Below are 16894 nucleotides of genomic sequence, written 5' to 3'. Positions count from 1 at the left end.
CAGCCTGGTCCAGCCTAGGCCACTACAGGCATTTGGGGAGTGAACAAGTGGATGGAAGACCTCTCTCTCTCTCTCTCTCTCTCTCTCTTTCTCTCTCTCTCTCTTTCCCCTCCCCCCTCCCTTTAAAACAAACAACTAAAAACATTCAATTCCCCAGGTTATGTGTTTTCCATGAATTTTTGAAGGGTCTTTGTTTGTGGCCCTATCCTAAAAAGGGTCCCAGACTCTGAGGTCCTCAGGGGCACCATAGTGCCAGCCCCAAAAATTGATTTTAAAAGGTAGGAAAAGGGAGGGCCAGCACTGTGGCACAACAGGTAAGGCTACTGCCTGCAGTGCCAGCATCCCATATGGGTGCCAGTTCAAGTCCTGGATGCTCCACTTCCAATCCAGCTCTCTGCTTTGGCCTGGGAAAGCAGTGGAAGATGCCCAAGTCCTTAGGCCCCTGCACCCACTTGAGAGATCCGGAAGAAGCTCCTGGCTCCTGGCTTTGGATCGGCGTGGCTCCAGCCATTGCAGCCATCTGGGGTGTGAACCACTAGATGGAATACCTCTCTCTCTCTCTCTCTCTCTCTTTCTCTCTGCCTCTGCCTCTCTGTAACTCTGCCTTTAAAATAAATAAATAATCTTTAAAAATAAAATAAAGTAGGAAAAGGGGGAAAAACCCAGCAATCAATCTTTTCTGTGGGATTGGCCTTGGATCCCCTCACTTGGTTGCTAATCTGGATACCACTGAATGCAGCAACGTGGCAGAAAGATGGTCCCAATGGCACATCATACAAACAAAAGCAGGCGGGACAGAAGCCCCAGGCCCATTAGAACACACAGTAAGCCAGTCTCAGCTCCACCAGCTGGTGCACACCTCAGCGGCAGAGCAGACAAAGCACGCACTGTGCTGAGGCCCAGGCCCACATCACCGAGCTGTGGGGAGTCTCGGGCAGTCCTGGAGGCTGGGCAGGAGACAGAGGGTGAACCGACAGCACCACTGCCAGCAGCCCCGCAGAGCCTGCCAGGCCTCACGGCCACCGGACCCCTCTACCCTGGCTGTGCCTCCCCACTGTGCACTGACAACCTTTCCACTAGTGTGTGTGTGTGTACGCGCATTGGACACTTATGGCACGCATACGAGGCTTCAAAGACTCATGGAAAATCCACATTACCTTTTGCTTTCTTTTTTGCACAGACTTTATGAAGCCCCCTCGTATGTGCCCATGCGTGTGGGTATACACGGGGTCTATGATCCGGACATACAGCATGTATATGATGTGCGATAGTGGTATTTATCATATCTGATATATGCAAAACGACTTCAAAAAACTGCTTTTGACACCAAAAAATTCTACACCATGAAACTTTGTTTCATGCATGAAACTGTTGAAAATATTAAATGAAATCATCTTCAGGCCATGTGTGCAACGTATATATAAAAAATAAATTTTGTGATTAGACCTGGGTCCCATCCTAAGAGATCGCATTATAGATATGCAAATATTCCAAAATCTGAAACCATCTTAAATCTGGTCCCAGGCACTTTGCGTTAGGGAAACTCAGCCCGTCGACCCGTCAAGGCAGATTGGTGTCACCTTGTGCACCTTCCCGTCGACTGCAAATGCTTGCACATCCCTGCACTTCATGTTTCAAAATGAATAGTCCTTGTACCTCCAGAGACCCTCCCATGTGGGTTTCCAATCCCTTTCCTTTCATCTTCTTCTCAAATATGAAATCCAGGTCAATAGGTGGTATCTGATGTAAACTTTTCCTTTTGCTTTTCCCACAGAATTTCAATCGACTTATTTTTCATTGTATTAAAAGACACACAGAGACAGAAAGGCAGAGAAAGACCTTCTATCGGCTCGTTCACTCCCCAAATACCCACAACAGCCAGGGCTGGGCCAGACCTAAACCAGGAGCCTGAAACTCGATCCAGGCCTCCCACATGGGCGGCAGGGACCCAGGGATGCGATCCTTTACCCGCTGCCTCCCAGGGAGTCAGGGCTGAAACCAGGCTCTGACACGGCAGTGGGCATCCCGAGCGGCGCCGGTACCACCGCTCCATATGCCCACTGCTCCAAATGCCCACCGCTCCATATGCCCACTGCTCCATATGCCCACCACTCCATATGCCCACTGCTCCATATGCCCACTGCTCCAAATGCCCACTGCTCCATATGCCCACCGCTCCATATGCCCACCGCTCCATATGCCCACTGCTCCATATGCTCACTGCTCCATATGCCCACTGCTCCATATGCCCACTGCTCCAAATGCCCACTGCTCCATATGCCCACTGCTCCATATGCCCACTGCTCTATATGCCCACTGCTCCATATGCCCACCGCTCCATATGCCCACCGCTCCATATGCCCACCGCTCCATATGCCCACTGCTCCATGTGCCCACTGCTCCATATGCCCACTGCTCCAAATGCCCACTGCTCCAAATGCCCACTGCTCCATATGCCCACTGCTCCAAATGCCCACTGCTCCATATGCCCACTGCGAAACTCTTCCTCTGGAGGAAGCTGCGGAGTGAACACTGGGGTGAATGGGTCCCTCACCTGCCGGAAATACACTGCTCACTGTTTTTCATGTACGCGGAAGTTTTGGACTTGATGAATAACACAGAAAATTATAATCATCGTGCCAGCTTAAGAGTTTATTAGGAGGATTAACAAAGGATTTTCATTGCCTCTCCAAAGACCAAAAGAATGACAAGGAAGTTCGCTCCCAGTGCTGTCCTGTCTCAGCCGCACCACACAGCATCCGAGTCTTTTTAAATCACATTTGGGCAAGGTTTGTTAACACACACCACGGTGCGCAAATGTGTCCGTATGGTAAAAGACCTGACTCGGTCCTGGCGTGGTTCCTCCGTGTGACGCGGGAGACAGACTCTGGTGTAGAAGGACGATGCCGGGGAAGTCCGGGCACGGGGAAGCCACAGCAGGGAGAAGCTCTCTCCTCCCCGACCGCAGCGGGAGCCTGTGGCCGAGGCAGATCTAAAGCAGAGGCCAGGTTGCACAAAATCCCTCTCCTCCTCCCGGCAGCAGGGCCTCTACCGCCCAAAGGTGCCGCAAGGCCCACACCGAGCGCGCTGCACACAGGGGTTGGCGACGCAGGGCCCGATGGGCTTCTCACACACGTTGGTCGTGGCACAAGGGTTGCAGGGGAGCCTAGAGATAGGGGAATATTGGAGCGAGTCAGAGTGAGCTGAGCTGAAAAGACAGGAAGACACTCACGGCACTCTGTGAGCATTCCGTTCCCCCTCGCACCGCCTCCAGCAAACAGCTTGAAATTACGCATGCTTTCCCTCCAGGAACACTGCTCACACCCCACCGCGCCAGCACCCTCAGGTGCCCCCGGCCCTGCCCCTACTCACTTGCAGTCCTCGCTCTCCAGCAGGCTCCGGTACGTGTTGATCTCACACTCCAGCCGGGCCCGCACGTCCAGCAGCACCTGGTACTCCTGGTTCTGCCGCTCCAGGTCCGCCCGGATCTCACCCAGCTGCGACTCCACGTTGCTGATCATGCACTGCACCTGGGACAGCTGGGAGCTGTAGCGCGCCTCGCTCTCCGTCAGCGTGTTTTCCAGGGAGTTCCTCTGTGGGGGACAGAACACGAAGGCGGTCACACGGCTGCTGCTCTCCAGGGTTTCTCTGGGGGCTTCTCCCTCCACAGCCAAGGAGGCCACGTGGCCCCAGGGGTACCCTAGCGGCTCCGCCTCCCCGGCTTCGCGGTGCCCCCAGCAGGTGCGAGCGGTACCCACCAGGTTGTGCTGGGCCTGCAGCTCGATCTCCAGGGCGTTGACCGTGCGGCGCAGCTCGATGATCTCGGCCTGGTAGGACTGCAGCTGCTCCGAGCTGGACACCACCTGCTTGTTCAGCTCCTCGGTCTGCAACGCCCAAGGGGAGAAGACAGGGTCAGACCCCGCCTCAAGGGCCCTGCAGGACGTGGGGCTCGGGGTGGGTCCCGGGTGCGCACCTGCGTGGTGAACCATTCCTCCACTTCCCTGCGGTTGGTCTCCACCAGGGCCTCGTACTGACACCTGGTCTCGTTGAGCACGCGGTTGAGGTCCACGGTGGGGGCGGCGTCCACCTCCACGTTGAGGCGGTCTCCAATCTGGCAGCGCAGAGTGTTGACCTCCTGATGGAGTAAGAACAACGTTGCAATACCACAGGGAACCAGATGCTCTCCTTGCGAGGCTGCAATTCCACCTCTGACCACTGTGGCGCTCTCCACCAGTTCTGCTCCCCTGATCCTCCTCAGTCAACCAGACGCTAGGAGAACCCAGTTTGCCAAGTGACTTCAAATCCACGACACCTGTCTGGCTCCACCTCTGGTGCACCACTCCTCCTCCAGAGAGAGAGAGAGAGAGAGGCAGTGATGTGTCCCCTGGGCCGAGACGTGGTACCCACAATTTGAAGTCAGGTCATATCCCCCTGTTCAATTATTTGTCAGAATTCCACCAACATCTTTCCACTAACATCTGACTTTTTTTTTTTTTTTGGACAGGCAGAGTTAGACAGTGAGAGAGAGAGAGAAAGAGAGAGAAAGGTCCTCCTTTTTCCATTTTTCCTTTTACCCCCCAAGTGGCCTCTACAGCCAGCACGTTGCAGCCGGCGCGCTGTGCCGATCCGAAGCCAGGAGCCGGGCACTTCCCCCTGGTCTCCCATGTGGGTGCAGGGCCCAAGCACTTGGGCCATCCTCCACTGCACTCCCGGGCCACAGCAGAGAGCTGGACTGGAAGAGGAGCAACTGAGACAGAATCCGGCACCCCAACTGGGACTAGAACCCGGGGTGCCGGCACCGCAGGCGGAAGATCAGCCAAATGAGCTGCAGCACCAGCCCACATCTGACTCTTAAGCCTGGGTGATAAAAAGAGCAGAGTTTGGTGAAGAGGAAGTAAAGAATGTTTGCACAAAGTCTGCCCTCCCTGAGTAGACTGGATTCTAACTGGAGATTTGTTGGTTTTGTGGAAGGAGATGAGCATCTGTTGCTGTCATGCTAATCTCTCCCCTGAGCCAGCAGAGCTGCGTGCTTGGGCTTAGGACAGACAGGTTTGAACTGGGTCTCCTCTCTGCCACTGACTAGGGATCTTCTAGAAGCTTCTGGAAGCTTCATCCTAAATGGGAACTGCGTCTGGAGTTCTACAGCATGAGTGTTCAGCACACAAGTAGGCACTCAGGCAATATTAACTGTCCCAAGCATGTTGTCCTGGGATTTCAGGTTTGCACCAACTCTGTCTCCTCCTGTGTGCAGAAGGCTGAGCGCTGACAAGGAGCACTGTGCTCAATGCTTCTTCCAAGCTACACGGACTCACAGAAAGAGCTCTGGATAGGAAAGAGGAGAGGTGGCTTTTGTGTCCTGCTCAGCCCGCTGGGCTGGGCGGCCCTCGGCCATCCTGCCCTCTCCGTTACAAACTGGGGAGTGGGGTGGTGCTGCCAGGGGCCGTTGCCCGGCCTGGGCACGGAAGGTGCTGCGGGCCCTGCCTTGTGGCTGACCTCTCCTCACAACCTCGCTCGCCAACTTCCTTCACTCCCATCCCTGCCTCTGCCAGAGGAGCCCTGATCCCTCACGGGGGATTTTTAGGTGACTCATCCACTACACATCCCTTGCTGTTGGAAGAACAGCTTCCTTGGCTAATTGAGCCTCGGTGACAGCCTCTTGACACCTGTGGCCGACGGGAGCAGCCCCGGCAAGCCCGATCCTGTCACTCTTTAGGGAACTTCACCTGTTCGTGGTTCTGCTTGAGGGACAGCAGCTCCTCCCTCAGGGACTCCACTTGGGCCTCCAGGTCCGACTTGCACAGGGTCAGCTCGTCCAGGATCCTGCGCAGGCCGTTGATGTCGGCCTCCACCAGCTGCCGCAGGGACAGCTCCGTCTCGTACCTGTGATCACAGTGACAGGCCGGGACTTGACTCGGCTTTGGCTGGGTTTGTCAGACAACTAGGAATTAGGGTTGGTGGTTTTTATAGTACCATGCTCTGTTTAGGTTTTTGGCACTATTTTTTCTTAAAGAACCCGTGGGTTCAGGAGGAGAAAAGCCATAAATGCACTTCCCACATTCTCATCATTGAGATCTGTGTACAGTAGGACATCAGGGGACCATGACGTCTATGCTGACACTCAGTGTGACTGGGGATGAGGCCTCACAGAGGAGGAGCGGGAAGAGGAAAGAGGCCAGGGCCTGGAGGAGTGACTTCCAGGCTCTGGGCATCTTGGGGAAGCGTCCAGAGACAGCCTGGTCAGTGTTTGTCTGTGTTGACAACAGGTTATGGATATGAGGTGTGTGTGTGAGGAGCATGAATGAGTTTCACGTTTAGACTTGGGTATCAAAAATCCAAAAATAAAAACATCTGGAACACTTCTGGCCCCAAGAATTTGGGATAAGAGGTACTCAATTTATGTCAACTGAAGAATGAATGGCCCGGGGGACTGGATCCTTGTGTGGCCCTGATTTGACATGAGCAGTCAGTCCTAAGAGGAAGAATAAACCGAGAGAGAGGACTTTCCCACCTTTCCAGGCATTGGGCAAGGGAGAGAGAGGACAGAGAGGCAGCGCCCCACGGGCCCACTCACTTGGTCCTGAAGTCATCAGAGGCCAGCTTGGCGTTGTCGATCTGCACCACCAGCCTGGCGTTCTCAGACTTGCCGCACAGGATCTAGAAGCCCCAGAACATTCCAGAATGAGCAAGGGCTTGGCAATTTTTGTCAACAGCAATCCTGACTAACAGGTTTACATGGAAGGATCAGAATGAAAAAGCACAGAGTATCTTCTGTAAGGCTGCCCACCTGTAACAGATGCTCAACAATACTTACAATGTGAAATTAAAAATAAATACTGACAGATGCAAGAAAATTATGAGTAGATCTGTAATTTCCCCTTTGCTCTCCTACAAAGCAATACTGGGAGCTGATAAACAATAATTCACATTTATTAAGGGCACCTGCTGTGTGCCCACGATGCTTGCAGGAGCTGAGGATACAAAAATGAGCAGGCAGTGGATTCCGCCCTCCAGAAACTGTCAATCAAGTGTGGAAGATGAACCTGTAAGCCAGCCATTGCAGGGGCTGGGGCGGGGAGGCTGCCACACTCGCCCGTCACCCTGGTTGGCTCCAGACTGCTCTCTCCAGGGTACTTCCCACCTTTCTGCCTTGGCCAGCCATTTCCTGTTCTCATTGTTACCCGGGAAGCCCGTGAGTATCTAGGTCAGCACGTTGCAGGCAAGATCACTGAATGTCCAGAACAGGAAGATGGCCAGCGACCAGGGCAGCCAGAAGCCCCAGCGAGGGGGAGGGAAAATGGTCCCATCGGCGCCTGTCTTGGGCTTCGTCCTTTTCTCTCACCTCAGGGTAATAATTCCTGAACTTGCAAATGCAGACAGGCACTAGGAGGCAGCGTTTAATTACAGCTTATTTATGCAAAGTGCTCTGCCTCCACTGAGGCTAAGGATCACTATGCAAATCCTCCGAGCTAACAGTCCGTGTCCGAAAGGAGACGGGCCATCAGGAAGACAGATGGGGAGGCCGGGGTTTCATTCACCCAGATCCCAACAGCTCCTGCTGCTGGGTGCCCCCAGCGCCCGCAGCTCACCTTCTGCTGGAGCTCCTCGATGGTGCGGAAGTAGGACTGGTAGCTGGGGCACAGCAGGGGCTCCTGCGGCTGGCAGCGCTCCTGGATGAGGCTCTCCAGCTCCGCGTTCTCGCGCTCCAGCTGCCGCACCTTCTCCAGGTAGCTGGCCAGGCGGTCGTTCAGGAACTGCATGGTCTCCTTCTCGCTGCCGTTGAAGGAGCCCTCGCAGAACCAATTGCAGTTGCCCACATTGGCGGGGATGTTGCAAGCCCCGGGCAGGGTACAGCCGTGGCAGCTGGGGGGCACGCAGGGCCGGGAGGAGCAGCTGGTGCGGCAGCTCAGGCTGGGCAGGCAGCAGTTGTACGGCATGGCGCTGGGAGGGAGCGAGGTGCCCGGCTGAAGAGCGAGTCCAAGTTCTCCAAGCCACGGAGCTGTGGGTCTCCTTCCTCGGGGCTGCATTTATACCCCCGCCGCGGAGGGCGTGGACGTAGAAGGCTGTCCTTTTTGTTCCTCTTTTTTGTGATTGTCACGGCCCTCTCCCTGTGTTTGGTATGTGTTTCCCCAAAAGAGTCCCTCGCCTCATAAAAGACTTTACATGGGCTTCTCGCTAAGTCAGGACTCCTCTGCCGTGCCGGGCAGCATGAAGTAAGAGCTTCATGGTGTGGCTTCAAAGGGCCGGGCTCATGAAAGCCTGGGCCTTCATTAGCAGGGTGTGGCCGGCAAGGCGACAGTGTCACTGCTTGGCTTCCCGGCTCCCTGGCCAGCCCGTGGCTCTCCCTGCTGGCACAGAAACCCTGCACTGTTGCCCGTGGCTCTCTGTCCAAATGCAGCATCCCTAACTCAGGGTCTTCCGAGGGAGGGAGAGACCCCTTCTCAAACAACCTGACTCGTGGGGGCCCTGTTTCCTGGCATGGTGGGCCTCGCCCGCAGCCACGAGAACGTCAATCAACCCACTAACAGACACCCACGCGGACGTCGCTGGTCGGAGATGCTGCGAGGACAGGAGAGCAGAGCAGCCCAGGGCTCAGGAGGAGCCGGTCCTGCTGAGAAGCTGCACGGGCAGGCCCGAGGGAGGGCTGGCACCTTCGGCAAGCACCGTCTCATTGGCTCTGCACTGCCCTTCGTGGTACGCAACACAATTCCCATTTGACAGAGGGGCAAACTGAGGCCAGGAGGCAGGGCATAATAAGTTGTGGGCCCGCCAGCACCGCAGCTCACTAGGCTAATCCTCCGCCTTGCGGCGCCAGCACACCGGGTTCTAGTCCTGGTCAGGGCACTTGATTCTGTCCCGGTTGCCCCTCTTCCAGGCCAGCTCTCTGCTGTGGCCAGGGAGTGCAGTGGAGGATGGCCCAAGTGCTTGGGCCCTGCACCCCATGGGAGACCAGGAGAAGCACCTGGCTCCTGCCATCAGATCAGCGCGGTGCGCCGGCCGCAGCGGCCATTGGAGGGTGAACCAACGGCAAAGGAAGACCTTTCCCTCTGTCTCTCTCTCTCACTGTCTACTCTGCATGTCAAAAAAATAAAAAATAAATAAGTCTTGGGCCCAAGATTCCAACACAGACCTCTGTTCTGTCCAGCATAACAGGCTGCTTAAATGCAAATGGTCTATGTCCCTCCCCGGCTTCTTCCTCACAGGTCGCCCCTTCCGTCACTCCGGGCTCTCGCTGTGGTGACCTGTGTGTGTGTGTCTCTCTCTCTGTGACTTCCACACGGGCGAGGGCGTCGTCTCACTTGTCTCTGAACTCCCAGCTCCAGGCCTCTGGTCCACCCTGGGCACTGCTGGATGGATGAGAGGTTGGATGGGAGGTGACCGTCCAAGGCAGGTGACAGGAGAGGGGTTCATCCCCTGGGGAGGGCGAGCGCCTCCAGGATTGGAGGTTCCTGGGGATGGGTTTGTGCCAGGATGGGGAGACGTCTCAGGAGCAGAAAGAAAGCAAGAGCTGCAGGAGGGGGAATGAGCACACAGCGATGTGGCAAGGAAGCTCAGGGCAGGGGCAGGGACCCAGGGCCCACGTGTGTCCTGGTGGCTGGAAGGAGAGAGAGGTGGAAGAAAGTGCTAGAACTTGGAGTTGCCTGGGAGGTCATGGTTGTATGGTGGAGGTCATGTGGTCCAGGGGCAAACATCGGGAGCCTGGACTTCCCCGCAGGGAGCAAAGCCAATGTGAGCTTTTCTTTATGATTTATTTATTCATTGAAAGGCAGAGTTAGAGAGACAGAAAGAGAGGCAGAAAGAGAGAGGTCTTCCACCCACTGTTTCACTCTCCAGATGGCCGCAATGGCTAGAGCTGGGCCTGGCCAAAGCTAAGAGACAGGAGCTTCTTCCAGGTCTCCCATGTGGGTAGCAGGGGCCCAAGCACTTGAGCATCTTCCGCTGCTTTTCCCAGGCCATTAGCAGGGAGCCGGATCAGAAGTGGAGCAGCTAGGACGTGAACCAGTGCCCATATGGGATGCTGGCATCACAGGTGGTAGCTTTACCTGCTGTGCCATAATGCTGACCCCCAATGAGAGTTTTGAGCCTGAGTGTGGTGAGACAGAAACTTTTGTAGGAATTTTCCAGCAAGCATGTACCAGTGTTAGAAAGAGGAAGGCAGAGGGGCCGGCACTGTGGCGCAGCAGGTTAATGCCCTGGCCTGAAGTGCAGGCATCCCATATGGGAGCCAGTTTGAGACCCAGCTATTCCATTTCCAATCCAGCTCTCTGCTATGGCCTGGGAAAGCAGTGGAAGATGGCCCAAGTCCTTGGGCCTCTGCACCCACGTGGGAAACGCAGAAGAAGCTCTTGGTTCCTGGCTGCAGATCGGTGCAGTCTGGCCATTGTGGCCAATTGGGGAGTGAACCATAGGATGGAAGACCTCTTTCTCTCTCTCTCTCTCTCTCTCTCTCTCTCTCTCTCTCTCTCTCTCCTCAAAAAAAGAGGAAGGCAGGGACACCAAGATCACTATGACAGCCTGGGAAAGCAGGCAGGAGGGGCTCCAAGGAGCTGCAGGACTGCAGTGCACGACAGGGACGGTCATGACAGATAAGGCTGGGGTGCAGGTGAGCGAGTTAGCAATCAGCCAAGGCGGGCGGGCAGAGAGCAGCAAGGAGCAGAGGATGAAACCTTGGAGAGTTCTCCAATCTGACGCCAGGAGAGGCCAAGAGAGCAGAGGGAGGAATGGCGAGAATGAATGACAAGAACGAGCTCATGGCGTCACAGGGGGACCGGGAGAAAGAGAAGGGGAGGGAAGGGTGAGGGAAGCCAAGGGCTGCAACTGGGCCCTTGAGATCAGGACCATGGAGAGGGTCTTGGCTGCAGGCACTAGAAAGTCCAGGACCCTCCCAGGCAGGGCGCTGCGGGTGTGCCCGCTGGGTCAGCTCCTCTGCTCTCAGAGCACTGTCCACACTGAGCTCCGGCAAGCTGAGACTTCAAACGCACAGCGTGGAGACGTTTGTTGCTTCGAGAAGTTCTGCCAGAATCCATTTGCAGGCCTGATTACAAAGCTCGGGAGCTTGGGTCTTAGCAGCAGTGACTCTGGTACGGTAATTGCAGTGCGTTTCAAGCCGGTTAGGTGCCGGGCTTGTTTGAACTTGATGACTCGTAATAGTTTGTGATTTGGGAACAATTATCCTGGAAGCATCAGCAATCGGAACGGCCTGTGCATATGACACCTTGGCTGTTTTCTCTCAAGACGTACCGGAGCTTCATTTGTTCGCCTAAGGTGAAATAAAATATGAAGAGAAACAAAGCCATGTGGCTCCAATCCTCGCCAGCAGAGGACAAGGCTGAGCTGAGGAAGGCTCCCCACCACGAGACTCCCCAGCACGCAGTTACGGCCACAGATCAAAGACCAGGCCGCTGCGGGGCTGGCACTCAGCTCTCGCGTTGCTCCCTGCCACCCCGCAATGCAGATCACAAATGCGGAAATGGCCAAAAGGCAGGAGACAAAGCTTGGGACAAGAGGGATGGCGAGGATCTTAATGGCCCCCATTTTACAAATGGGGAAACCAAGGCAGGGAATGAAGAAGCGGCCGGCTTCTGATAGTGTGGTCAGGATGCAGAGCCCCTGCCACTCCTAACCCCAGCACTGTGCTATGGGAAAGCTGAGTAATTCCACAGCCAACCTGATCTGTCAATTGCCAAGGAAGGGACAGAAGTCAAAGGCAGTGAGGGAAAACCAACAGAAAATGAAAATTTCTTACCCACAGGTAGGCTGTTAACCAAGCATGAAGGGTGGATGTGGAACAATGCTAACCATCAGAATAAATCATGGTAAAAGTCAGCAATTCTGTTCTCTCCCTGATTTCAGTTGCTATTTTTAAGTTCATGATACAGTTCTTTTTAAAAAATATTTACTTATTTATTTGAAAGGCAGAGGTACAGAGAGGTAGAGGCAGAGAGAGAGAGAAAACCATTAGCTGGTTCTCTCCCCAAATAGCCACCAACAGCCGGAGCTGGGCCGATCCGAAGCCAGGAGCCAGGAGCTTCTTCCAGGTCTCCCAGGCTAGTGCAGGGGTCCAAGGACTTGGGCCATTTTCTGTTGCTTTCCCAGGCCATAACAGAGAGCTGGATCAGAAGTGGAGCAACTGGGACTTGAACCGGCGTCCATATGGGATGCCAGCACTGCAGGGGGCAGCTTTACCCGCTACACCACAGCACCAGACCTTCATGGAACAATTGTATCCCGCTAATTTAGAGCAACTTAGGACAACTATATCTCATCCTATTTAGAACTTTACCCCATCCATTTGGAGCAACTTAGGATACTAATCAGGCAGTGGTTCCCCTGTTTGTTGGAAATTACCCACTCAAGAAGAAGTACAAGAGCAAAATTTTAAATTACACTCTTAACGAAGAAGACAACTGAGCGAGCCAAGACGGCACATTACTGTGATGACACCAGAGACTTTAGTGGCAAGACCATGGACGCTTGTTCTCACCCATATATTTGTTCTTTCTCTTCACATGCTTTGCAAACATGCATCACCTCTATACAAGAAAACAATTTTTCATGAAGACTTCCAAAAAGGCTATTCTTACTGTTCTTCTAAAGCAGTAACGAGCTGGGAAAGTGAGCCAGGTGTGCCCCAGCATGACCGCTGCCCTGCACGTGTTGGGAAGCAATATGCAAAACTAGGATGGCGAGAACTTCTCCCAGAAATGGAAATGTAGGAATCAATTCAAGAAACATGCAAGGTTGGAAAACAAAACGAATCCTCCTCTGGGCGCAATTCAGTGAAGCTGACCACGTATGACTACAAGAGGATCTGGGAGCAGTCGCCGAGAGGGGGTGGGTGGATTTCCAGCAGTGGGAACACACACTGGCAATAGGCTTTCAGCATCAACCTCAGAGGACAAAAGATAAAGGTTTCTCTTTATTTGTATGATTTATTTATTTCATTTGAGAGAGAGGGAGAGAATCTTCCATCTGCTGGCTCACTCCTCATCTGGGGCTGGTCCAGTTAAAATCAGTAGCCTGGAACTCCATCCTGGTCTCCCCCATGGATGGCAGGGGACCAAGCACTTAGGCCAACTTCTGTTGCTTTCCCAGGCACATTAGCAGGAAACTGGATCGGAAGTGGAACAGCCAGGACATGAACTGGTACTCTGATATGGGATGCCTGTGTCATAAGCATTGGCTCAACCCACTGTGCACAACGCCAGCCCCTGGTTTCACTTCTCTAAAACACTACAGTAAAAAAGCTGTGAACTTAGAATCCTGTACCAACCAAACCACCATTTAAGGGTGATCACTAAGGAAAGACATTTTCAGACAATAACTGAGAGAACTTGTCACTTACACATTTTAAGAACTACCAAAGAATATATTTTCGAAAACAGAAAATTGAAACCAGGAAGGAAAAATAAAGTACAAGGAACATTGTAAACAAATAAACACGTATGTAATTCTAATAACAAGGAACAAATTTGGAACATAAAACCAAGGTAGAACTAAATATAAAGAATTCAAGGGGTGGGCATCTATCTAGCCTGGCATTGGAGATGCTGGTTAAGTCTTAGGAACCCACGTCAGCGTACCTGGTCCAGTGCCGGCTCTGGTTCCTGGGCGACTCCAACCTCCTGCTTCCAGACCCTAGGAGAGAGCGGCGACGGCTCAAGTAAGTCAGTTCCCACAACCCACAAGGAAGAGCTGGGTTAAGTTCCCAGCCCTGGCTTCAGCCTTCACCCAATTCCTGCTGGGCATTGCTGGCATTTGGGGAGCAAGCCAGTGGATGAGCGCCCTCTCTCTCTCTCTCTCCCTCTCTCTCCCCCCCATTCTCCCTCTCTCCCTCCCCATCTCCCTCTCTCTCTCCCTCTCACACTCTCTCTCCCTCTCACTCTCTCTCTCTAACAAATAAATACAAACTTTTAAAAACAAAGAATAAAAAAATGCATACAATCTTTTATGGTCCTAGTTTTATTTGCAAGAAATAAATTAATATCAGTTAAAATTCAATAACATTAGAACAAAGGTGCACATTTAAGAGTGAAGAATAGATATTGAAGGTAGGGGGATGGGGGGCATAGAGGAAGCCTATGGAGCAGGCAGATGTCTGGAAATGAGGAAACAATAGACGGAGAGAACACCATACTCCATAGAAAGCACAAAATAAGATTTTAAATAAATCCCAAACTGGCAGTAATCACATTAAATGTAAACGGCTGAAGTCCTATTTACAGTGACTACCACATCCTAAGCCTTCCCCCCAAGACATTTCCTGCTTGGTTTTGTCTGTAGCTCTCGCCCTGCCCATCAGCCCCACCCACAGCAAGTCCTTGGAGCAGGTCTCTGTTTTGTCCGTAGTGCTGTCCAACGCCATCTCAAAGCTCTCACTGATTATTTGTGGAGTTGAATGAAGCTGATCGAGAAGAAACCTGAATGGTTGATAAGAACACTTTTTATCTGGTTTTTTATTTTTAAAGATTTTTTATTTTGAAATAATTTCAGACTTACAAAAGAGGTACAAAATTAGCACAAAGAATTTCTATAGACTTTTCACACAGCTTCCCCACATATTAACATACAATATAAGCTACAGTATAGTCATCAAAACCAGCAAATTCATTTTGCTACAATATTTAAAGACTAATCTATATACATGCAAATTCTAGCAGTTGTGTGTCCTTTTTTTCAAGTCCAGGATCCAAGTCAAAATCACAGGTTATATTTCATTTCATGCCAACTTTAATCTGGAATAATTCCTTGGCCTCAGCCTTTCTTGACCTTGAAGAGTTCTGGTCACTTATTTTTTCTCCCTGAAAGAAACCTTCAGTGATATTTAATATCACTGAAATCTTGGCTGGAAATGTTCAGGCTGTTTTGTCTTCACTCTGGAGTTTTTCATCATTAGCCATTTGACATGTGCATTTCATAAGCACAACTTTAGGAATACAGTGGTTCTTCCCACATACCCGCCCTCCCACCCCTCCTCCTCCTCCCTCTCCCATCCCCAGTCCCATTCTCCACTAAGATCCATTTTCAATTAACTTTATACACAGAAGACCAACGCTATACTAAGTAAAGAGTTCAACAACTTTTTTGCACGGAAAACAACACAAAAAAACCCTGTTCCTCAACAGTGGGGACGAGGGCTGAGACATTCTTGAGACTTCGATTCCTTGAGCAACGAGAAAGCTGCCATCTGAAGCCGGTGACGGCTCCTCAGGCCTCCAGGAGGTCAGGGTTACCCAGGGAGCCACTGACGGGGCGCTGGGCTTGCAGGCCTACTGTGGGGATGTGCAGCCAGCACCCCTGACAGCATGCCAGGGCCACACACCGAGGACGCGCTAGCCGGGGATGGCCCTGGACCGCTGTCTCTGACGATAAAAAATCACCAACCTCACTCTCCTGCAGTGGAGAGAGAGAAAACGCAAGCTTGGTTTCCACTCTGGAACATTACACAGAGCGAACTAACAGCAGCACCAGGTTCTGAGCAGGTGAAGCTCGGACAGCATGGAATGGGGGAGCTCCACAGTGAGATTTATGCTAACAACCTGTTCCCACTAAACGGCTGCGTCATCACACACGCGTCAGAGTGACGCACACAAAAGCATTGCACACGGATACATCCATGTGCAGTTTTAGAAATGTTTTAAGCCTCCTCCCAAGTTTAGGACTGTAGCCATCTCCCGGAGACCATGAGAGAGACAGGTGGATAAAGGTGGGGTTGTATCTCAGTTGAGAAGACTGCATTTCGGGGCTGATGCTGTGGTGTAGCAGGAAAGCCGCTACAATGCCCGCTTCCCATATGGGCGTCGGTTCGAGTCTCAGCTGTTCCACTTCCGATCTAGCTCCCCCTAATGCTCCTGGGAAAAGCAGCAGAGGACGGCCCATGCACCCATATGGGAGACCCGGAAGAGGCTCCTGGCTTCAATCTGGCCCAGTGCTGGCCATTGCAGTTATCTGGGGAAGGACCCAACCGATGGAAAATTCTCTCTCTCTCTCTCTCCCCTTCTCTCTCTCCCCTTCTCTCTCTCTCCCTCTCTCTCTCTCCTTCTCTCTCTCTCCCTCTCTCTCTCTCTCTGTCTCTCTTTCTCTCTGTAACTCTGCCTTTCAGATTAAATAAATAAACATTTAAGTAAAAAAACTTTTCACTTCATAAGGAAAAAAGAGGGAGATGAGGTGAAGACAAGTGGCAAACCGTTAATATCACTGAAATCTTGGCTGGAAATGTTCAGGCTGTTTTGTCTTCACTCTGGAATTTTTCATCATTAGCCATTTGACATCAGGAGTGCAGCATCCCTTGCCACGCCAGGTGGCCAATCCCAGATCCCACACACGTCCCTGTGCACTGCACCCTACCTTGCCGAGTGTGTGAGCTCAGCAGTCACCCACCGGGCTTTGCCCTAGGAAACAGGAATTTCTCCGATCCTCCTGTCTCCTTTCCACCAAAGCAGGCACCGTGGCGAGACAGGCGCTCAGGACAACCTCCCCGGTGGCACTTTCCCTCTGACATGGCCTCCCAGAAACGGAGACCAGGCTTATTTTAATAATTTACACTGCAAGCAGTGAGAACCCAGTATACTTACTGAGGAGAGAGAGCTGAGCTCCCATCGCCGGGCAGCGGACAGGGGCTGGGGAGGCAGCCGTCCAGACGGAGACGACTGTGCAGCCTCTAACCCAGGCCAGTGGTCCCATCTCACAGATGACTGATGGGAAGGTGGCAGAGAGTGGCTTGCACGCACCTGGGGGTGGCTCCTGGGGACAAGGCCGCCCTGAAACTGGCCCTGGGGTGTTCTGGGCACAGTGTCGAGCGTCACTCGGGCCACCAGCCCAGGTTTGCTGCCCGACCTCCAACACCACCAACAAAGGAGGGGGCAGCATCCCCTTGCCACACCAGGTGGCCAATCCC

The 16894-nt window shown here is 52.9% G+C and overlaps 1 protein-coding gene across 1 annotated transcript; it reads right to left on the bottom strand.

Annotated features, from left to right (window-relative positions):
* Positions 1 to 2639: 2639 nt before the first annotated feature.
* LOC100339844 (keratin, type I cuticular Ha3-I) lies at positions 2640 to 8000 on the bottom strand. Its single transcript, XM_002719152.6, has 7 exons — positions 7587 to 8000; positions 6572 to 6654; positions 5724 to 5880; positions 3974 to 4135; positions 3759 to 3884; positions 3373 to 3593; positions 2640 to 3166 (listed from the first exon to the last, which is right to left on the bottom strand). The coding sequence occupies exons 1-7, from the start codon at positions 7932 to 7934 to the stop codon at positions 3049 to 3051; spliced, it is 1215 nt and encodes a 404-aa protein (XP_002719198.3). The 5' UTR covers positions 7935 to 8000; the 3' UTR covers positions 2640 to 3048.
* Between the last annotated feature and the right edge of the window lie 8894 nt (positions 8001 to 16894).

The sequence above is a fragment of the Oryctolagus cuniculus genome, chromosome 17, assembly GCF_051225735.1.
Source record: "Oryctolagus cuniculus isolate XC-2025 breed Fujian yellow rabbit chromosome 17, ASM5122573v1, whole genome shotgun sequence".
NCBI lineage: Eukaryota > Metazoa > Chordata > Mammalia > Lagomorpha > Leporidae > Oryctolagus > Oryctolagus cuniculus.
Note: the sequence above shows the minus strand (reverse complement) of the source record. Positions and strands in the feature narration are given on the sequence as shown.